The 23,858-nt window shown below is 43.6% G+C and overlaps 1 protein-coding gene across 1 annotated transcript in view; it reads left to right on the top strand.

Annotated features, from left to right (window-relative positions):
- Window positions 1-7,048: 7,048 nt before the first annotated feature.
- gramd1bb (GRAM domain containing 1Bb) overlaps window positions 7,049-23,858 on the top strand; it is a gene marked incomplete at its 5' end in the record, with an annotated part of 130,436 nt that continues 113,626 nt past the window's right edge. Inside the window, one exon of the mRNA XM_083773705.1 lies at window positions 7,049-7,461. Coding sequence (XP_083629831.1) covers window positions 7,049-7,461 — 413 coding nt within the window. The remainder of the gene's footprint in view (window positions 7,462-23,858) is intronic.

Below are 23,858 nucleotides of genomic sequence, written 5' to 3'. Positions count from 1 at the left end.
AAGGCTGAGTGATCACGTCTCATAAAGATCTTGAAACTGAGGTTAATTTAGCATGTCCAATGCAAACAGAATGCGGGTCAAATGCCTTGTTGTAGATTAAATCGTGTGGTTGTAAATAATACACAACCAGCAATATATGAGAAGGAAAGCTGAGTGATCACATCTCATAAAGATCTTGAAACTGAGGTTAATTTAGCATGTCCAATGCAAACAGAATGCGTGTCAAATGCCTCATTAGCACATGTCGTAAAGGCTTCCTATTTCAATCCTGTGATGAGAATGACGCCTAACTGGGTTAATCAGACCAGTGACCATGACTCGAACCATGTTTAAACAAACACCATTCAGAACTACTACTACACTACTACTACATTACTTTACAGTAGTATAATGTAACCCCCATGATTTTGTGTGTATGCTTGCCTAGTATAAGTCTCTGCTAAGTGTATTCTATCCTAGCTTAAACTAGTTTAATCTATACTGTCATGTGGCTAATTTTAGAAACCATCATGCAGGTCTAGTACACAAAATACACATAAATAAGAGATGAAAAGCTGGTGTTTTGACCAGGCAAACTCTTTAAACTTGGAGTAAATGCAAGTTTATTTTCGAATGAGAACAGCCTTCAGGGTGGAGGCAGCCAGCGGTGACTGGCTGCCAGCTCTGATTAGGCTCTGGAGGATGCTTCTCAGGCACGTCATCATTCAGTACATACTGGCTTATGGGGCTGTGCTTTTAAGTTTATAGATGGGCACGCACGCACGCACGCACGCACGCACACACACACACACACACACACACACACACACACACACACACACACACACACACACACCAAAAAAAGCCTCTAGGTCAGGCTATACTCATGTGCCTTGGAAGAGTTGTTGGGTGTGTTAAATGCCTTGCTCATGGCACTATATATTGTAAGGCATAATGTGAGTTTTGAGAGATAAACGGCTCATTGGTGAAAATTCTCCCAAGCGTTTGTCACACATAATCATATTTACAATACATGTACATCATATGTATAAACGTGCGCTCGCACACACACACACACACACACATGCACGCGCGCGCAGCCACATACACATGCACACACGCCACACACCACATCTTCTGAAGCGTACAACATTATAGTTACAGCTAAGGACACGGTGAATGGTGTCATTAGTGGACCGGTTACTGGGTACAACATCTCTTTAATACAGTCTCTTTATCCCCCCTCCCCAACGAAATAATCTGGTCAGATCTTAGTCCAGCTGGAGGGCCAGAAAAGGGGTTCAGGGGGTTCAGCCGCTACGTGACCAGGGTTAATGTTCCTGTCACAGCTTAGCTGCGCTGATGATATTTCCGTCCACATCTCTGCTCCAGCTCCATTGGGTGAGGGAGGCTGCCCACATAGTTTACTACACATTGGTGCCTGCCTGCGGGCTCCCTTGGTAGTCGTGTATGCATATTTTATGATGCATTATTTTCCTCATTGTTTTCCCATTTGTTGTTTAGTGTTTACCCTATTCCATTATTAAGACATGCATCAAAAAAGAAACACGTTTTGAAGAAAAACTAGCCACGAGACATCAGACAAGTATTTTTCTTAATGAACGGCAATTAAAGATATTTATGGGTGGGGGGAAATATCTCACAACGGGTAAGGGCTAGTATAGATAATCCACTGTTACGTTCTTAGCTTACATATGATTATACTTTTGTATGTATTGCCATACTTTTTGTTCTTGCTTATTGTAAGTCACTCTGATCTAAATTGTAAGCTGTAAAGAGGTGCTGTGATAGACCTCAAACAACAGCAGCAATTAGTACATGACATAATCACACTGGTTATTCCAAGTGAGAAATGCTCAAAGTACCAGCTTAATTTACAGTTTACTGCTTCTCGATTATTTGATTAAACTACATGAGCAATATTAATTCATTTGTAATTGCCCACTGCCCAGCCATGTGCCATGCATTGTTGAGTGTGGAGGGAGGGTATGATTTCCCTGATGAAGGCTTAACCGCCAAAACATTGGATTCATTTTTGTCTTGCCTGCTGTCCTAAAACAATATTGGCACTCTGGCTATTGAGATTTCCTCTAGGGTATGGGGAACAACAGTAAATACCACCGTCATATCTTTTTATCATAATAATTCTGACATTTCTCTGAGTAGCGTCAACTTTGAGCAATCCTAGACAACCTCCTGAATGCAGATGTGAAAACTTCATCTAGCTACTGTAAGTAGCATTTTTGGACTTTGTGTTTATATAAGTCACTGTTTCCATGAAAGCAATTTAATCATCATTAGCGTGCGCCATTTGCATACCATATGCAGCTCTTCTTAAGAACCCTGAGGCTCAGAAATGAGGCGTGACAAAGAGCCATCGTGTTCTGCTATGGCACAGTGGTTCTCCAGTGGTGATGGAAAACTGTGATCTGGGCCTCAGCTGTAACAGCAAAGACACGCTGCGGTGGGTCTGTCTGTTGACTCCAGTAATGCACACGGCATGGTACAATATGCTGGAGGACACGACATAGCGAGATCACCGACTGAGGGTCTTTTCCTATAACACTATACTGTTACTGTAGGCCTACAGGTGAATCAACATTCTCTGACGCAGCCTTGCAGTGGTGTAGTCTACCGTTATACTTATACGCTAACGCTATACTAGTATGCGTGCTTACTGTACGTAGTATGCTGTGCCAAAGTTTTGGATAACAAGCGTATACTGTCAGTCCTACAGTCATTAGTCCGACAACACCCGTACTGCGGGCCTACCTACCCACCACACTCCGACATGTGTGGTGGGTTAAAACTAACCTGTGGTGGGTTAAAAAATCACCCGTGGAGTCCGCTTGCGGTTAGGGTTGGGTTAGGTTTTTGGGTAGGGTGTCGGACGCATGACTGTAGGACTGTTGGTATGTCTAACCAAACACTTTCAGGGTGCATACGGTGACCATGCGCGAGCGTATAGCACAGTGTGCATGTTGCGCAGGGAATAATTATGGCATACCGTCTGAAAAACACCTAGGCTACAGCACTGACGGCTCGATATATCATTTCCTGACGATGATAGTCACACAAACTAGTCTGGACTATGGACCTACAGTATTAGTCCATTTAGTTATATTATATAAACTCTGATTCTAAAATAGATTCAATTCATCACATTTAACTAACACTGCAGAGCCTGTTGTGTCTGTGGGTGTTTTGCCAGTTATAATAATATTTATTGTCCCGAAGGATATTTGTCTTCACAATCTGTTCAACACCCACATCAAAAACAACACAGAGCACATTACACCAAGACAATACAAAAAAAGGTCCCCACTGTGTACAGAACCATCCTATCGGAGGGGCAGTTTGTTTAATGCCGCGATGGCTGAGGGGACAAAGCTCCGACTAAAATTGACCTTTTTCCATGGCAAGGTTCTGTATCTTTGTCCAGATGGCATGAGGTTAAAGAAGCGATACAGAGGATGATCAGTGTCACGTGATGTTGAGAGTGCTAGCCGTGTGATGGCCTTATTGTTCATATCAGAAAGTGTGGCTGTGGGAAGTCTGATGATCTTGGAAGCAATACGGGTAATACTGAAAAGTTTGTTCCTGTTAGGCATGGACAATATGGTGTAGAAACATGCAGAACAGTACAACAGAACAGGTTGAATAATGCTTTTGTACAATAATAGCAGAAGATGATGAGCAACAGATAGGCGGCATGTTATCCGGGTGGGCACAAATGCCGGCGCACATAACAGTGCAAAGAGGTTGTATAAAGCCTCTGAATTTGTCATGGGTGTGTTTTTGGCGTTGCATTAATTATACCGTTCTAGAGTGTCTTCTCCCTTAACCCCTTACGTCAAAGCTATACAGTAGGTCTCTGTGGTATTTACTATTTAGATGACAGATTGGAGGAGACACAAACGATCTTCTGCTGTGGAAATTCTGGAAAAGTGAAAGTGTATATATATACAGTAGCAGTATTTATATAAAATGACAACTACGTCAGTCGGGACTCTGAAGACAGCGCTGCCCTGAGGATATTATTGTGTATCTATTATTCACAGATCTATCCATGTTGATTGATTGGCTGTTCACCTGAGTGAGGGAAAGAGCATGTAGTCCATCCAGGGTGGCGTAACGTAACATGTGTGAAGGCGTCTGTCTCTTCATGTTTAATGCATGTTGTTTCCCCACTCCCACACTGATCTCACCATGTTCTTACTGTAAAGGTACACTCCCACACTGATCTCACCATGTTCCTACTGTAAAGGTAGTAAGGTACTAGGGCTGTTCCCGACTAAGGATCTTTTTCCTTTTTTTTAAGTTTTTTTTAATTTATTTTGAGTGTGTCCAGCTCATTGATGCTCGTTAATGCATCAAGGCAATTTTAACTAATAAAATAACATTTCCGTGGCATTCAGCATGTCACCCTAGACATATTTTGGCCCTTGGGGAAAACTAATTGGGGAACCCTGCAATAGAGAATCATTCCATCTGGAGCTGTGGGCAGGGCTGGGCTGGCCACAGGACGTACCGGGCATATTCCTGTTGGGCCTCGACCGTAGGGGGCCGCCATGATTTTTTTTTTTGACAGGCAGGCAGGCCAATAGGCGGCAGGTCACCAGGCAAGGTCCGGGCGTGCTGCCATTCTGCCAGTGCCATCATGATAATTTCACTGTACCTGTATCAGTGAGTGACAAATAAGCCCTCTACAAAGGGTTTTGTAGTTGTCTGTTGGATTGTATCATTTGTGTTGCCTGTAATAGTGGTGGTGTTAGGGCTTGTTTGTTTGTGTTGCCTCGACGGAGCGGTGCGGGAGAGTTTCTGTTATCTGCGTGCTGGTTGTGGTGGGCCGGTCTGCGCCAAATTCACGCGAGAATGACCGGGCCGAATTTTTGTCCCAGTCCACAGTCCTGGCTGTGGAGGGTGCTTAATGTCTGATTTAACATGTACAGTACTTGCTTGGTTTCTCCCGATGAATCATGATATATAACCTATTTTTTCAAACTATTTGTCAATTAATTTAACAAATTAGGCCAATATCTAAGTCGAATCATGGAGAATAAAAAACATCGACTAATGCACAAAGTAGTCGACTAAGACTCATTCTGATCGAATTGTCGACTAATCGAGGTCAGTCCTAAATGCCAAGGTACTAAAGCAGTTGACATCACATACTGTATAATTGAGCTTTTCACTACAGTGTATACCTATATTCCCTGTCTGGCAGTAGTATTGTTTGTGTTGCTCTCTTAAAGTCCAGCTGCCTAAAGTCAAATATTTGCACACTCTTCGGTCGAACATTCAAAGGCAGAGAGTAATACTTGGTGTCTCTAATCTCTTTCACTCTGATAACAGTGTTTGAACTGACAGGTTTGTTTACAGTGGTGCAAATTCAGTTGGGGAGATGAAAGTAGGAATAAGTGGAGCACATTACTCTGTTTAGATTTTTTGAATCAAGTCGACTCAAATTGATCTGTACTATAGTGTATTGAGCCGACATCTTGACACTTGGAACCTTGATCGAATGATTCTGTCATTTACATACTCTACCTCAGCCGGTAAATCTGCAGCTCTTGGAAATGAGGAGGATGGATTTGTTTTTCTTCTGTTGAGGATGGAGATGTGTTCTGACATTTTTGTCGTCTTTTAGCCACTGAGTCTTAGAGAATGGCCTCATCCGTTTAACACACATGAAAGGATAGTTTTTCTTTTAATGGTGGTGGTTGAGTTCAATTGAACTAGTCAAATGCAGCGAGCCACAGTTTGAGTTAGGGACCCTGACATAAACTGTGTGCGTGCGTGCGTGTGTGCGTGTGCGTGTGTACCTGTGTGCGTGCGTGTGCGCGTGTGCCTGTGTACGTGCGTGTGTGTGTGCGCGCGCTCATTCGTATGTTTATGCATGTGCCTTAGTGTGTATGTCATGTACAGTATGATGCTGCTGTGTGTTACTGTTAACGGCTCACTGTGGAGTTTGATTCCCTTTGTTTGCATGTGTATATATATATGTCTGTCTGCATATTGTTCAAATATATGCCCATCACCACTTCTCTGTGTGTGTGTGTGTGTGTGTGTGTGTGTGTGTGTGTGTGTGTGTGTGTGTGTTTGTGTGTGTGTGTCTGTGTGTGAGTGTGTCTGTGTGTCCGTGTGCAAGCGTGTGCATGGTTTTGCTTTGTCATGAACATCAGCTGGGCTTGTCCTGTACCTTGCAACCCTAAACCTTCCTTTAACTTGTAGGCAGCGCGGACAGGACACGGACCCATCACAGCAGCAGCAGGGGATCCCTCACCTCACCTCACCACGCTACGGAATATCACGGCTATAAAGCGACCAAGAATGTCTTCTTCTTCTACTGGAGCAACATAAAGACATCAACATAAAAGATCGCCCTAAAGATCCCAGGACCCTAACACTTGGTGCCTTCCTGTTTAGCATTAGCAGCAGCAGCAGCAGCTAGGCTCACTGCTGCAGCTTGGTCCAGCTTGGGCAGCATTGTGTGTGTGCGTGTGCGTGTGTGTGTGCACGTGTAATTTGACCTGCCAAGTCCGCACCAGAGGAGTTCTGTTACCCTCTCTGACAGGCCTTATACATGTTTCATCTGCTTGCTCTCACAACAGAAGCCCCTTTTGTTATCTAATCCAGCCCTCTCCTCTCCCCCGTTTGAGAGACTGACTGGAGCTCTTCACAGTCTGACAGCCGGCAAGCAGACAGAGATACGGGCTCAAGAAGTAGTACAGGGCTCTGAGGGTCTAGACGCTAGACAATAATCCTTCAGGAGACAAATGTGTGTAGTTGTGCACGCACTGGAGAAGGCTTATTTTGGGGAACCAATTTACGGTAGAAGGGCTGTACGAGAGCCAACCATGGACCGTTAAGTATCAATTGCTTTGCCTCTTCCATTCCGCTGCTCCATACCTCCGGCTCTCCTTTGAACTAGCTTTCATTTTGTTAATATATTCTCCAAACATTTGGAGTGTCCCAACAACAGTCACAAGAGTATAAGGACATTACTACTGGGGGCATTTGTTTACAGTTAGAGCTAGACTGCGCCATGAGTGAGACTCGTCGACCCCCGTCGCTCCAGGTGAGCGTTCCCCGCGATGCCCCGGGCTACTCGGACAGCGGCTGCTACGCCGTGTCCGACGGATCGGTGAAATCGTGCTCCTCCACCCCGACGCTGCGTCGCAAGCGCTTTAAGATGCGCCGCATGAGGAACGTGCCGAGCGAGAACGAGCGGGGGCAGCTGACCGGAGGCCGTGGCCGTCTCCCGGCGGCCCGTTCCCACTCGGCCTCCAAGGAGTACCTCCAGCTGCCGTCCATCGAGATTACGCCGTCCAGTGACGAGGACGCCTGCTCCACCTGGTCCAACTGTTCCACGCCGAGCGCCTCACCGCGCCGGAAGCGTTTCCTGTTGAGGAAGTGGCTGAGGGTCAGAGAGAAGAAGGAGCAAGCTAGTGAAAGCAGGTTGGTATACCCCCCCCCCCCACCCCCCCCCCCCCCACCCTCTCTTTGTCTCTTCCCTGTCCCGTCTTCTTTAAAGGGACAATTCACCGCTGGAAGACACTCACTCAATGTTAATAGTATTTATAGTAGATTACTGTAGCACAATTTGAAATGTACACAATATGGCCAGGAAAAAAAAAGAAGTCTGTGTGTTTGATCAGGGTTTGACTGGATTGCTGAATTCCTACAATGACCATAATGCATTGGTGCACTGCCCCTCCTTGTGGAGAGGGAGGAGGCTGCGTGGAGGTGTGACTTGTAGTCCAGGAAAGAAGCGAGACCACATTTTCATGACAAATTTTGGTCATGAACATGGCGTCATGACTAAAATATCTGAGAACACACATTACACACTAGGGATGCTCCAATCACGTTTTTGGGGGCCGATCCCGATCACCGATCTTTTTTAATATTTTTATTATTATTATTATTATTATTATTTTTACTGGCAACCCGTGCCCCGCGGTCATTTTCTGCTAACCTGAGCGGGGCTCCCTAGCCTAGTGTTGACAACCAGTGGCGGAACAACATTGGGCCGGGCCGGGGGGTGAGACAGCACGACCGGGCCTCACCGAACCTGACCGAGAAAGTGACACATTATTTTGGATGTAAAACTGCACAGATTTTTGCTTTGTTGATCGGTTTCGCGGATCGGTGGATTTTGCACGGCCGATCCGATCGATCGGTGATCGGCCACGATCGATCGGCCACCGATTGATCGGAGCATCCCTATTACACACATAAAAACCCCAGGAAAGTGTTTCAGTCAGGACTCAAGAATGGATGGAATATATATTTATTGAATCTAAAATGAGCAATATATTTATTATGGTTTGGCGATCTGCTTTTTAGGTACTCAGATCAAGCGCATCAGTCCCAACCATAGGGACTCTGAATCCCCTGTACCTAAACAGCAGATCTAAAACGACAGGTGGTAGCTGGGGTGGAGGAGGGTCAGCAGCAAAAGGTTAAGCAGACAGCAACGCAGCAGCATCAGTGTGTGCAGCAGCAAACAAGCAAGCAGATTGAGCAGTGCAAACTTGCAGTTTAAATAGTCGGTATGAAGATGGAATGAGTGTGTGATTGGATGAAGTGAATCATGTGAACGTGATGCTGAGGTGGCACAATTAAAGAGTTGGCAGCAACTGGTTTCCTGACTGAACTTGCTCTGCGCATTGCTGTGACATGCTGTAAGCGATGCTGTAAGCCCCTTCTGTGTTAAGTGTCCCCTCCTCTCCTTGGAGTTTTAAAGCTAGGGTGCAATGGCTTTTTTGGTCATTTTATTTTGAAGTTTCAGTCTGAAACGGAAGCCTCTGTGTTTCTGAACCAATCATGAGAGCGTTGCATCACTTCAGGCTATGGGACGTTAGTGTCTACGCTACATCCGTGCGTGGAGTTTGAGGGGCGATTCACACTATGGTCCCGGGTGTGCACTCGGGACCACTTGGCAGATGTTGTGGTAGTGTGAATGATGTGTACCGTTCCCGGATGTGTACCGTTACGCGCAGCACCGCAGTACGCGCTGATCTTATTCTGTGGACTACATGTGGCTCTTCTTGGCATAGTTTCCAAAGTAAAACAAAATAATAATAATGCTAAAGTAGAATCCATAGCAAACTAATATCAAATACGACACTGGAGCACAGAACTGACTGGCACAGTGAATAGCAGGCAGGCTGACAGTGAAGTAGTATAACGGCAAAGAGGCAATGCAATGCAGTGTGTCTGGATTTATTGGAGACAATGTCGCAGAGTTGATGGTCAGTGTCCATGCGCGCCAGCCATCAAGCACACCGCCAACTGGAGGATTAAAGTGTGTTATGCAAGTGTGAATCATGGCCAATGTGAATCATGGCCATTGGGGACCAGGCAACCGTATTCGGAAACGGTTCCAATGAAACTTATTCAGTCCCTCTCAGTGTGAATCCCCCATGACAGACAGACGGCCACCAAAGCATGTTTGCTACTACGTGGCTTACAGTATGTCACTCTAACCTATAATGTTTTCAGATACATATTTTAGCGTGCTCCTGATTAAGTTTAAGTTTGGATGTCATCGTGAATGAGATAAAAACTGAGTAGTTCTGTAATCGAAATCAGATGTGTTTGGAGTAATGTGCAGCAAACTTCTTCATGTCAAGAACCGCCACATCAACATTGTGAGACCCCCCATAAGAGAAGGTTTTTACGGCTCTAGCAGTAATTCTCAACCAGTTTAATTTCAAGGACCCCCAGTGTGACGTGCATTAGGCTACGGACCCCCATTTAATGGTATTTTTTATCTCTGAGACCCCACTTTATATTGTAAAATCAATGTTGATTTAACTCAGAGAGTGAACAAACAATATTTGTACACTCTGTGAGTTACAGACCTGTAAGGGTCCATCTGGTTCCTAACTATCTCTAATTTAGCCAAGGACCCCCACTTTGAGAACTACTTTGAGAATAGATAACATTTTTGGTGGAGTAAGTAATAGCATTAGTAGTGTACAGTAATAGTAGGCGAATGCCCTTAACTACTAATTTGCCAAAGAAAGTCAGAATTGTGAACTATTGACATAGACAGTTAGACACTGCTTGTACAAAATAGACTGTGAGCTTTTGTAACGTAGTTACAGTAAGGACCCAGTCAATTGTGAATACACATACTGTTGACATTGGCAAACATATTGTGGTCCTCCTGAGAATTGACCGGCTGCTGTCTAAACCTGTAATCGAATGGCAGCCTTGGCAGCAACCATCCACTTTAACAGTTTCCTGCTCCACAGTGCAGAAATGTGTGGGGGGGGGGGGGATGGTTTGACGAGTATGTAACGAACATTGATGATGACAAAGCTTTGACAGATCTCGTACAGTATTACTGAAATACAGTAAGGTATACAGCACAGCACAGTCACTTACATATTCACTATTGATGCCACAGTTGATCTCCTGAGGTTGTGTTGGACCTGCTGGCCAGCCTCTCCATGATTGATAACATGATCAATATTGTATTAACTGTGGCATGGATTTCATTAGAAACATTTGCCTTTTTGCCTTCCCCCTTTAGCTACTGAATGATCAAATTAGTGTATACACAACAAAGACATTATGCAGATATATATATATATATAATTTATATATATAACACCAAATACTTCAGTTTCCTTTTGGATTTACTTTTTGTAAAAAGCATAAATTGTGCTCTTTTCGGTCATGGCGGTTGTAGGTATCACCAACCCAGTGTCCTGGTTAGACTCAAATCTTGGTTTAATGTCCCAAAGAATACATGTGGGTACATTGTGATAAAGCAAGGCTGTTTTTGATTGCTCTTTTGGGATTTTGTAGATTATATAGTAGACCAAGTGAATGAGGGACTGATTCTGACTAGTCTATTCACAATCAGATTTATTGAGGGACCAAGCCTGTCCAGAAGGGACTTTGGTCCAAAAATAGCAGTTCTGGCTGAACCATGTAGTTGGTTTTCGCGAAACTCTGCAACATGGTAGAGGGCCATGCCAAACGGTGACGATGCGAAGCCCACGACTATTGGCCAAATGGTGGCGCTATAGCACTAAATTGAAAATGCAAACTTTGAATGCGCATAGCTCATGAACCGTTTGACTGTCTGCAATGAAACTTCGATACACAGATGCGTCTCCTCATGCCAAACAAGTATCGCTCGTACTTTTGATCTCTGACCTCTAGATCACCCGCCATTTTGAATTATATGAAAAACAGTTAAAATATATCTCCTCCCAGGATCTTTGATAAAAATGCACGAACATTTCTACGGTGATTTTTGGACCTATACGGACAAATAATCAGAAGTACATTTTAAAGTAAAAAAAATAAGGTTTTATGAGCTCTCGCCTTTGGGACACAAGGTTATGGGTTCAAATCCGGGTACCGACAACTCAGCGTATGAGTGCTTGCAGCTATATTTTATATTGTATGTTTAAGTTTGCCACAGAGTTTGGAGCAATGTCCACCTTTTAGTTTTCCATTTGAAGGAATTCAAGGGCTAAAGTTCCACTGGAGTTGCAATCTCAAGTGATGTAAATCAGTCAACCGTGGAAAGTTTCCACTGAAGGAGCTCATGCAGCAAGAAGGTCAGTCTTGCTCATGTCGCTAGCTTCTAATTATTCACTTCATTATTTGAGCACACAGAGTTTATTTGACTGAGATTTGATGTAGAGGGGGAAAAAAGGAGGAGACCATGAAGTAATGAACTCCTGGTGGACCCTGGTCAACTAAAGGGTTTAACCCTGATTGACAGTTTTTTTTTTTTTTAGTTTTTGTCTCTTAATAGGCAACTTGATGAATAAAAACGTATTCATCAAGTTGCCTATTACCGAGACGGGAATACTGTAGGTCTATTATTCCATGTTCCAGTTTCTGTCCCAGATGAAAATGCTTTCTCTCCAGAGGCATGAGTCTTGTCAGAGAGTCTAACTCTGACATACCGGAGCATTATTCAAATCAGCACAGCATGCATACCAGTGGTGTAAACTAACTAAGTACATTTACTCAATACTGTACTTAATTACAATTGACAGGTATTTGTACTTGAGTGATTCAGTGATTCATTCACTTTGAAAGAATATATATTCAAAGATTTGCGCCACATTTTTAAGATTTTTCAAAAATAGCAGACCTACAAGCTCGTAGCGTGCAACTCGGTGGCGCGCTATGAGCTTGTAGATCTGCTATTTTTCAATAGCTAAATTATAACATAATGTTTAAAAAACCAAAAGGGGTTCCCGCCCAAAATGGGTTAAACATTTGAAACTTGAAATTGGACATTCTGCACAATGAGTACATTTTTTTATATCAAAACTTTTGTACTTTTAATCAAGTAAATTGATATCTATAGTTTGGAGAGAGAGCTTCTGGATGAGCTTGCTCTTCTGTGTCTTCCTGTATGTGCCATTGGGGTTGAATAAGCGACACGTTGTGAGCTTGTAGATCTGCTATTTTCAACATGCAACCAAGTTTAAGACTTTTACTTATACTGGATCTCTTGTCCACCAGTCCCTTCCTAACATTTTAGTCTAGTTTTGATGTGTTGATTAAATTGTCAATATATTTATTCTTAGTTTTAGCCATTGGGGTTGAATAAGGCCACACAGTCCTCAACAACACGATGTTCCAGCAAATCGGGGAGCTTAAACGTTGTTTGAGAATGCTTCTTTACATTTCAGCAGCTCTTGCCTTGAGTTCCTTGCCGGGCTTGACTGAGTGATGCATGGAGAGATTTATTCATACAGAACACCCGGTCCCACAAGAAGATGTTCAAATTCTCCTCTCCTGTAGAATGGGCTAATTTTAAGTCTGCAACGAGCTCATCAGAGGCAGCCATGGTTGACTGTAGGGTGCAAAGTGTGGAATGGACGAGGCCGGATTTAACAGGAATGAGTCAAGCTCATCCATGCATGCAGGTTCTGCACACTGCTCATCTTGCATCCGTTTCGGGCCGCTTTCCGTGTGCTTCCTCTTGGCTTCTGTTCAGGTGGCAAGAGTGCTGTGAGCCGCTCTTATGCGGGCCACATTGTTAACAACAGCCAACAGCTTATTTTCATTTTGGACGATGGAGAACCAGCCTGACTTCATTTTGCTGGCCTTATTCATTGTACATTCAATCCACATGTCCCAGGCCATGTTGGAATAGGTGTTACCTGTGATGGACTGAGTGAAGTTAGTATGAACTATGAAGAAAGGCAACCTGTTCAGCAGGGAGAGCTGTCAGCATCGGCCAGAAGTCAGGCAGCCACCTCCCATAATTATTTTATTTTATTTTATCCCATATTATTACAGCATCGTAGCACGCAGAGATTGGACAGTATACTCTTCCCTGCAGTTGTAGACTGCATGCACATTCTGCATTAGCACATCTGTCATGGACAGGAAGTTCCTCCAGTAGTCTTCCATGTCACTGACCTCTAATTGGGAGAAAAGGCTGCTGATGAGATTCTTGAGATGCAGCATCATCCTCCAATGCTGCATGAGCAGCAGCAAGGGTTTCCTGGGAGCGACTTGTATTCTTCAGAATATCAAGATTCTCCCTTGTCTCGTCTGTTAGGCTGGGTATCATCTCTCCTTGGCCAGCTTGACTCACAATCACCTGATCCCTCATCAATGACTCCTCACGCGACAAGTATATCTCCTAGCTCACTCCCCTTGTAGTGCTTGTTGAAGGCACTCATCATGTACACACTGTGACTACAGGATGATCTCCCAGTAAAAAGGCAAAGGGCTTGCTTTTGTGATCCCTGCGCCAGCTAGGGCCAGTTGAAGAGGATGAGGAAGTTGAGAGTGAGGAGGATGAGGAGGATGATGATTCAGAAACCAGTGACGCAGAATGCTCTGACACGTGTGTTCTTTGTCTGTAAAAAAAAATACATATTTTATAAAGGGTCCATAGAGGTCAAATCAATCATAAAAACATCCTTCACAGAAACTCAGTTTTTGTCTCTACTATACAGTATGCAATCTGAAGAATGACTAAACAAAAAAGGTGCACAATTTAATTAATTCTAAGCAGACGGAAATTGTAAGAGAAATGTTCAGCAATTAGTATGTGTGGGTGGCTGTAGTGACAGTGGTTCCAGGAACTGAGGAAGTGACATGTGGGTCAGTTAGCAACTTGTGTGTGTGTGTGTGTGTGTGTGTGTGTGTGTGTGTGTGTGCGCTTGGCTGCGTGTTTGTGTGTGTGTACACATGCATACTGCCATGCTTTCATGTGGTTTGTTTGTGCGTGCAGACACGGTCTGCTACTGAATCTGACTGCACTTTGCTGGCTGATAAAACAACCACTATTTTGTGGAAGTGGAGCCAAATATATTCCACCAGGCTTCACTGGTTCCGTCTGATCGGAGCGTTTACATATTTCAGAGACATGCAGCCTCTCAACAGGATCTTGGATTCTTTTTTATGTTTTTTGTGGCTTTCGCCTTTATTTTATATTTTTTATGGAGGGACAGACAGTAGGCTGAGATTGGGAGTCGAACCCGCGGCACACTGCCAGACTGGATTACCAGCCAAGGTGCCTGGACCGCTGAGCCACGGCCTAGGCGGATCTGGGATTCTTATACAACAGCCGTTGTATTTCATCCTGCTGTTGTACAACCTGAATGTAAAAGAAAAAGCCCATTTAAATGAAATCTCTCTCAGTAGAGGAACATTGTAGGAGAAATGTAGTGGTTTCATGCAGATGAATAGCAACAATTATGCAAAAATAATTGCCATTAGCTCAAAATGTGGGGCAGTATAGGGAGGAAATGTGGCCCTTAATCAGCTTCCCAAAGCACTACTAGCGCTACTTGGTTATAGTCATTTAGACAGCTAGGTTTGGGGATCTTGAGTACCGGTATGATAATGGACTCCTTGAAACATGTGGGAACAGAGAGTGGTTTGTCGCCACATGTTTTTGTTTTTTTTAGGTTATGTTTTGGGCTTTTTGCCTTTATTGATAGTTACAGTGAAGATAGACAGGAAAGAGGGAGAGAGAGAAGGGGAGAAACACGTAGCAAAGGTCGTCATGAACGGGACTCGATCCCGCGACACGCCGCCAGGCCAGAGCCCATACGTATGTGGCATGCACCTGGACCACCAGGCCAGAGCCCATACGTATGTGGCATGCACCTGGACCACCAGGCCAGAGCCCATACGTATGTGGCATGCACCTGGACCACCAGGCCAGAGCCCATACGTATGTGGCATGCACCTGGACCACCAGGCCAGCGGGCGCCCATTTTCCAAGGAGGGAGGGGGAGCCTTATAGTCTGTCATCTCCCTCAACCCTTTCCACAAACTCCTAGAGTCGCCCTGTTGAAACTGTAGTTCCACCTTTTCTCCAGCCTTTGGCATCCTTCACTACTGGTTAAAATCACCTGCCACAATGTAAACAGAATCAGGGTTCTTTGTCTGTAGCCTACTTAAGCTGTTGTGGTGCGGTGCATGTGCACATCATGTTACCGGGTTTTCACCCAAATCACTGAATGCTCCTTTAACACTTTCAGGACTTTAAATTGTTTAATCCAGGGTTCCACCTCGCGCAACACGCTGAACCCGCTATTTGTTTAATGCGTTTAATTTGCCGTTTAAAAATAATAAAAAAGAACGGATTTGTCCCGGACCTGGTGACGAGGCCGTCGCATTATGATGACGAAACCGGAAATCAAGTCATCCTCTGGGCTGCTAGGGCCGACTACAAAATGCTGTTCACTGTGGTTTCGTTTCGCATTGTCATGGTCGCTGGTGCTTCTGATCATAACAAACCAACGGACCATTTTTCGCCGGATTTTCGTGGTTGAAAGCTGCAAATACTTCAGCGTATACTCTAAAGGTAATAAAACAATCTCGGCAGCGTAGAATATTGGATTAAATAGCAGGGAATGAGGGTTACGCAGTAGAACTGTTATAATCAACAGTGTTTTGTTACACCTTCTCAATATCATGTTCAAAGGAAGCACATATTGCATTGCAGCAAAGAGTGCTGAATTATTTAGTGCGTCCATTCCAACTTTCAACTTTCATACCTTGTTATCTGAGATGAACACATTGTGGGATTTTTATTTTTAATTTCTCTGCAACTACAAGTGCTGTACATGTTTTTTCTGATGCATCCGAGGTTTGGATGTCATTTGTGATTTTGACAACTTTAGTTTTTTTCAACAAAGGTTCATGTTTTAGGTTGTTATCAGAGAAAGTAAAAGAGGCTTTCTTTCGTTTTAGGGATTTTAGCTGTTTTTGATAGGGTGGCGGGGGCATTCAAGCATGGGGCTAAATATTTATTTTTAGACAACATTTTTATAGAGATTTATTTTTTTATTATTTACTATAGTCCTACTAGACCCCAAGAAATTACATCTGGCCACAAAAGATCACGGGTTCTACTGAATGCGTCAAACTGACATATTGAGCCTATGACACACAGTGTGGCTTCCCCCCAGTAGGCTACCTTCATATTCAGTATATCCTGTGATCTACTGAATAATAAAATAAAATAATAAATCTCTGTAAAATGTTGTAAAAAAAATAAAACATATTTAGCCCCATGCCCCCGCCCCCTGTCAAAAACAGCTAAAATCCCTAAAACAAAAGAAAGCAGCAAATGAAAAAAGTTAACACTCATCTTTTACTTTCTCTAATAACAACCTAAAACATGAACCTTGGTTGAAAAAAACTAAAGTTGTCCTTTAACGTTTCTGGCGAAAGATAAACAGTGTGAGCTAACGCTAATAATAGCCGATCGTTACAATGAAGTTCTCCATGCCGCCGGTGACGCGGAAAGGAATCTACTCAAAAATACAGAAAGACAAAGAGTTTAATGGCAATGGAATTCATTCACAGAAATGTGCTTTTATTTAGGCAACATGATTATTGTGTGATGCATTGTTCATTCATAAAGTCACTGGGAATAAACGCCCACGTCTCAAACTTTCCTTGTTACAGCGGGCCAGAGCTGATGGCGGTCTCTCGTTGCCTAACTTCAAATTATATTATTGGGCTTTCACTCCTCGCCCCCTTTTAAGATATTTCGACTCAACTATAAAGGTTTGTTGGCGAGAGCTTGAGGAGAGTTTGGTTCATCCTGTTGAATTGAGGGATCTGATCTATTCAAACATAACGAATAATCAATGCAAAGTTTGCTTTGGGCCAATCATTTCTCAGTTAGTAACAGTGTGGAGAGCGGCTGAAAAATTGCGCAAGATTGATTTGAAATGGAATTCGTTTTCCCCAGTGTTCAACAATGATGATTTGCTTTTGGACAATCGTCCTATTCGTTTTCCAAGGGGTTCCAAGGGGATTCATACTTTGGGTGATTTATTTGATGTTAATGGTTTACGTTCTTTCCAGAATTTATGTGATATTTTTAACTTGCCTGGTAACTCTTTTTTTTTCTATTTACAATTGAGAACTACCATGAGGACATATGGGGTGCCATGGCAGACCCCCCTTGCAATGCACCCTTTGCATAGACTTATCTGTGATGTTAGGTCAAGAGGTTTTGTTTCCGTATTGTATGATTATTTATTAGAATCTAGTTATGGGACCTTGCTTGTCGATACTGTATGGAGGAATGACATACCAAATCTAGATCCAGATTGGAGCTGGGATACAGTGTGGTCTAATGTTGTCCTGTCTTCTAGGAATCCTGATCATCAACAAATTCATTTAAATTTTGTTCATTGGACATACTTAACCCCCCGTAGATTGTGTGCTATGCGGATTTTAAATAATCACAACTGCACTTTCTGCACTTCAAACACCATAGGTACATTCTTTCATATGGTGTGGGAGTGTCCGAGTGTCCTCACATTTTGGAATTTGGTTGCTACTAACCTTTCGACTATTCTACAAGTTAACATCACACCCTCCCCATCTCTATTCTTATTAAATGATGTATCCCAGTTGCCATTAAATAACACCCGTATTCGTGTCTTCTTTGCTGGCGTAACGGCCGGAAAGAAGATGGTTGCTTCGCACTGGAAACCGCCTCATACATTGTCATTTCGCAAATGGGCTTTGACCTTTCTAGATATCATTTATCTAGAGATGTCTACAGCAAGATTGCATGGTGCAAAAGAGGAAAACATTGAGATTTGGTCTGGTATTGCAGATTTGGTTAAGGGCATGGTTTAATCATTATTATTATTAATATTATCATTATTTATTTATTTTTTGTTTCCATTGCACAGTAGTAGGAGTAATGACATTTTGTGGCATCCTTGGTCTCGGGGGGGAGGGGTGGGTGGGATTGTTTGTTTTTGTGTTCCTTGCTTTTGGTGTTATCTGTATGTGTTTTGTTTTCTTTAAGTCATTCATGTTGTTAACGTGTCTTATTGTGATTTTTGTCTTAAAATAAAAAATTTGATAACAAAAAATAAAGTCACTGGTAATAGACAGACATTTACACTTATATATTTATTGATAGACTATGTTAACTCAGACTGAGCAAGTACAGTATAAAGGCCTATTCATAGTCTGGATTTTCGGTGGTGAGGTGACCACCGCTCCGGTGGTGAGCTGACCACCGGAGCTGAAATAACGTTGAGTGGTGGTGAGTAAGAACAGAGAGAAGGTGGAGTGGTGGCGGTGGTTTGCTCTTCACCGCGGCTCGTGACGTCATGTTGTAGTTCGGTGGTCACCTCACCACCGAAAATCCAGACTATATTTGAGCCTTAATTCTCCATTGTAGTGCAATGTACTACAATTCTGGTGTGAAAGTGTTTCTAACATCATCCCCCCTCCCCCAAAAAAGGTATACAGGACCCCCAAATGTGCCCTCCAAACATTCAGTGCTGGATTTTCCGCGCGTGCAAGTGGTACTCATGGCAATATCCCACGCTTGGCAGGTCTGCTACACACTACTGCTGATCCGTGAAATACGCCCACAATTGAGCGACACCAGACTCAATCTGCCCAGTGGGAATTGGGAAATATGCATATTGACAGCTGGCTGCGCAAGGCTAGACAAGCCATGGCTGAAGTTGCGTTTAACCCATTTTCGGCGGGAACCCCTTTTGGTGCATTATGTTATGCTTTAGCTATTGAAAAATAGCAGATCTACAAGCTCATGGCGCGCTACGAGCTTGTAGTTCTGCTACGACTGACATGGAAACATAGCTTTTTCAGAAAACTGTCAGGATGTAGAAGACATTTTTAGAATCTGATCTCAGGTCAAAATGGGTTAAAGGACATGAGCAATTGAGCATAATCCTCTATGGGATGTTTTCAAAAATACATGACATATGTATGAAAATACGCACAGTGCATTCTCTACCACATAAATTATGCAAGCAAGCATGTGTGCTCCATTTTGTTTTGCTTGCACGTTGCAAAATTGATTGTGTACAGGAAGAAAGTCTATCATGTCATAATTACCCTATAGAATAAGCCAGCAGCCTTGAGGCTGTTTGGAACCCATTTCTGGCTCGCGGTCACATTTGTATAGGTCCCTTCATTTTATATATATATATATATATATATATATATATATATATATATATATATATATATATATATATATTTCTATATATATACTGTGTATATATATATATATATAGATAATTTTCAGCAATTTCATGAAGAAATAAAAACAAAAGTCAAAGAAATCCAATAAATTAGAATGTCTAATAAATAGTGAAAATAGCCAAGTGTCACATTGTGAGCTTGTACGTAGATCTGCTATTTTCACTAGTTTGGGTCCCGGGGCCGGGCAAACGTCTTAATTCCTCTTTTGGGTCACGAGCTAAAGGTTTGGGAACCACTGCTCTGGCGGGTCTGTCTAACACCTGTTCATGCGTCAATCTCACATTTTTGAACCCCTCCTATATTCAGCTATTAGTGTAGATTTTCGTCTTACACAAACATTCCCATTGACAATGAATGGAGAATTGATGTCATTATCTCTGGTGTCGGGAGGAAACCTCATAACTCCAAAATTTTCATTTTTCAGGAAATGATAAGATTCCTTATACCTTATATTTTGAAAACAAAGCAATACTGCCTCATTAAAGTTGGTGTTGTAATGTTATATATTGTCAATTACTTCCATGAGAGGGGGAGAGGTGGTGGAGTTAGTTGCTTTAGAAGACATTTTGAGGGTCCAAAGCACTTTTTACTACTTTCCATTGGTTCAATATTTTTGAAACAACACACAGACGTAAAGGGTGTTCAATAGCACTATTTATGCCAAAAGAAAATGTTATGGGGTTTCCTCCCGACAGCAACGATATGTGTCTGAGCAAATCGGCTATTTTCATCCTACACAAAAATGAAATTCCCATTGACAATGAATGGAGAATGTACGTCATATGTGGACAAGCAAATCGACATGTTACGTCATGATGATGTACGATGATAAGAGCGCCCCTCACTTCACACAGGTGTGATTTTTCACCCCTAAACAGCTGAAATGCCTACATGCCACATGCGTTGATACTAGTTATCGTCCTGGTGTGCCGATGACAATAATGTCTGCCTGTACGAATAAATAAGGTGTTCCTTCAAAAGCAACTTCCCCCATCACCAACCACACCCCTCCCCCTCCAAATTCACAATTCACATGATGCTGACGCAAGGCATTCCACAGGGAGTTTCAGTTAAATTGCTACAAGCCACTTGACTGGAAGGACTTAAGGACTGTCAGGACCATGTCCAGTTGTGTGTTGTACTTTAATAAGTGGAGAAAAACCTGCCCAAGATAAATGTATTCAGAATAATACAGTAGGCTACATGAATCGAGCAGAACCCTCTGCCAAATTGTCCGTGAGCAAGCACTGACTCCATATAACTGTTAAAGATGGAGTGCTGTGATTCCCCCCTCCCCTAAAACATGATCATCAGGTATTATTATTTTATACGGAGGATTTTCTTTTTTTAATTTAAGTTTTTATGCGGACACGCCCACCATCCATTAAGTATGCCTGGTTTGCCTGGTGGGCAACCAGGCAAATCTCTCTCCCCCATTTCCCCATCCCCAGCCTAGTGTCTGTCCCTCCTATAAAAAATATAAAATAAAGGCGAAAGCCACAAAAAAATAAAAAATAAAAATAGCGCAAGGCTCCGATTAGCAGATTAGATGCGACGATTTGATGCACAGAAAGAACATATCAGACTCTAATCGGGTTAAGGTGTATACTGCACATGGAAGAAATGTCTTGATGATCGGGAATATCTTGTACCTCTCCGGTGAATTGCGTCACGTGCAGCAATAAGCACATATTGTTCAAACACCTGCTCCTCTGTTCATCTGAGCAGGTGTTTGGCTTGTAACATAATTATTAAAAATGTATGCAATTAATGCAATTCCATCTTGCTGTTCTCTTCTGTCTCTCTGATTGTACCCAAAATTGTACACAGTGATTTCCCCTCGTAAATGTTCTTTTTCCCTCATAAAATGACCTATTTTCTTTTTTTTTCACCATTTAGTTTGCTTAACATGTCCACGTGTCATTTGTTTACATATTTGGTTCGCTTTACAAATGTGTGAACACTAAACGGACCAAAATCAAAATGCAACAATTAAACATTTGGTCCCTGATCCGGACCTTCTCAGCGAACTTTGGGTGTGAAAGTGCCCATAGCCTCTTAGACCCAAAACGTAAAATATTTTGTTACCATTTTTCAGTTTCAGTATTTTCCCATGCTGTATTGCTGTGGTACCATATGGAGAGATAACAGGCAAAAGGTTGATCAAAATAGCAATTCTTCTACATTCTCCAATTGTGTAGACTTCTTGTAAATTAAGTAATGCAGATGTTTAATGATAATAATTTAATATCTATAAGGGTCCATTTGGTTACCAACTCCACCATTTAATTGGGGACCACCTGGAACTTATATAACACTTGTGGTCCCTGGACCACTTGTTGAGAACCACTGCTCTATGACATGACATGACATCAGAGAAACAGGTATACTGTATCCCTGCATGTTGTGATCTGATGCTATGGGGTCACCTTCTGTATATTATGTGACAAAACTGTAGCCCCCTCTAGTGCTGCCACAGCAAATGAACAAACACATATATAGAATACTTTTTGTTTCCATGACATTTTATGGATGTTTCTTTGTGTGTGTGCTGGTTTTGTGTGTTGCATCCAATTACTTTTTCATGCCAGATACAGGAAAGTGAGTTTAGTAATAAATCAGAAAAAAATGGCAAACCGAAAGACATAATGATACGTGGGTTTATATCGATAGTTACGTATGTAACTACGGTTCTATGAGTCCTGAATGACCGCCAGAGGCGGTGCTTTAAGCACTGAATACGTCCCTTCGCGCATGCGCAGTCGAGTATTTTATACCAACAATGTCGGTTGACCCCGTGATGACCCGGAGTCGTCTATAACTTCCGGCAGTCATCCGGGGATCAGTCCCTACAGAATCTTCTCGCGAGAACACGAGGATTCTGAGTGACAAGAGTGCCTCTGGCGGTCATTCAGGACTCATAGAACCGTAGTTACATACGTAACTATCGTTCTATTTCGTCCCTGCTGACCGCCAGAGGCGGTGCTTTAAGCACTGAATGACTTATACCAGCCAAGTCACGAGGAATCCTGATTACAGACCTCAAAGGGTAGAACCGGAGGATTCGGGGAAGAGGGCCACGTCCACTGGGTGGGGAGTGGCAACATTCACCCTGTAGTACCTTGAGAAAGTGCCTGCCGAAGCCCATGAGGCGGCGGCACAAATGTCCTCCAAGGGCACGCCTCTCATGGCAGCCCATGATGTGGAAATGCTCCTTGTAGTGTGGCACCGTACCCCTGATGGTACGGGGAGGTTACTTGCCTCATAGGCGTGGCTGATTGTGTCTACAATCCAGTGGGACAGGCGCTGCTTGGAGGGAGCGCCGCCTTTGTTCACACCACTATGGCAAAAGAACAGCTGCTCTGCTCGCCTGATGCGTGCAGTAGCTTCAATGTAGGCTCTCAGGGCCCGGACTGGGCACAACAGCTCCAGTTTGTCTGTCAGCTCCCCAGGTGGGGGGTTGAATCGAGCCAGCCTGATAGGCCGGTTGAGGTGAGCCTGCGACAGCACCTTCGGGAGGAATGCTATGTTTGGCCACAGCGTGACCCCCGAGCCGTCTGCGTTCCACCTCAGACATGATTCGCTGACTGACAGAGCGTGCAGTTCACTGACGCGCTTTGCCAATGTAATGGCCAGGAGAAGGGCTGTCTTGCATGACACCCACTTCAGCTCTGCCTGTGCCAAGGGTTCGAAGGTAGGCCCGCACAGGGCGTCCAGTACCCGGTTAAGGTCCCATGAGTATGAGAATGTGTGCTATAGAGCGGAGCGCACCACTTGCCGCTCCAGCACATCGCCGTGTTCGGCCCAGTAGACTGGCATAAACTTCATATGGGTCCCATCAGATTCAAGACATGTCGACACCCGTCTGTCTTGCGTCACGAGGAAGTATGTAGATCGGACTTCCCTTAGTGTGACTGAGGATATACAGCCTCTGTTGCGCCCTTGGGCAGGAGGACACATCACTCCTGGTCTGATAGTAGGGCTCTCGTCATGTTGCTGATAATGGCCATTTTGACCCGCCGGATATGGGGGGCTGGCGTCAGAAGGCACTGAACAGCCCGGAAAGTCACAGTCACAGTCAGGTCCCTGCGTGGGACGCCAGGGAACACGCTGGCCTCTAGTGTGGGCCGGCGGTGATACGCGAGCTCCGAGGGCAGTCAAGATGATTTCATCAATGTTGGAGCTCGGCCCTTTGGGAGGCGGGATGTGTCGTAGGCCTGCAAGCTGCAGCCTGGTCTTCCCCCCCTGGATGGTTCGCTTCGGCGATTCTCGCCCGGCTGAACCACCTAGTGCTCCTGGCTCCTCAGGGAGACTACGGAGAGTTGGCCTAGGCTCATCAG

The sequence above is a fragment of the Protomyctophum parallelum genome, assembly GCF_964188405.1.
Source record: "Protomyctophum parallelum genome assembly, chromosome: 9".
NCBI lineage: Eukaryota > Metazoa > Chordata > Actinopteri > Myctophiformes > Myctophidae > Protomyctophum > Protomyctophum parallelum.
The sequence above is the reverse complement of the archived record's forward strand: the minus strand, read 5'-3'. Positions and strand labels throughout refer to the sequence as shown.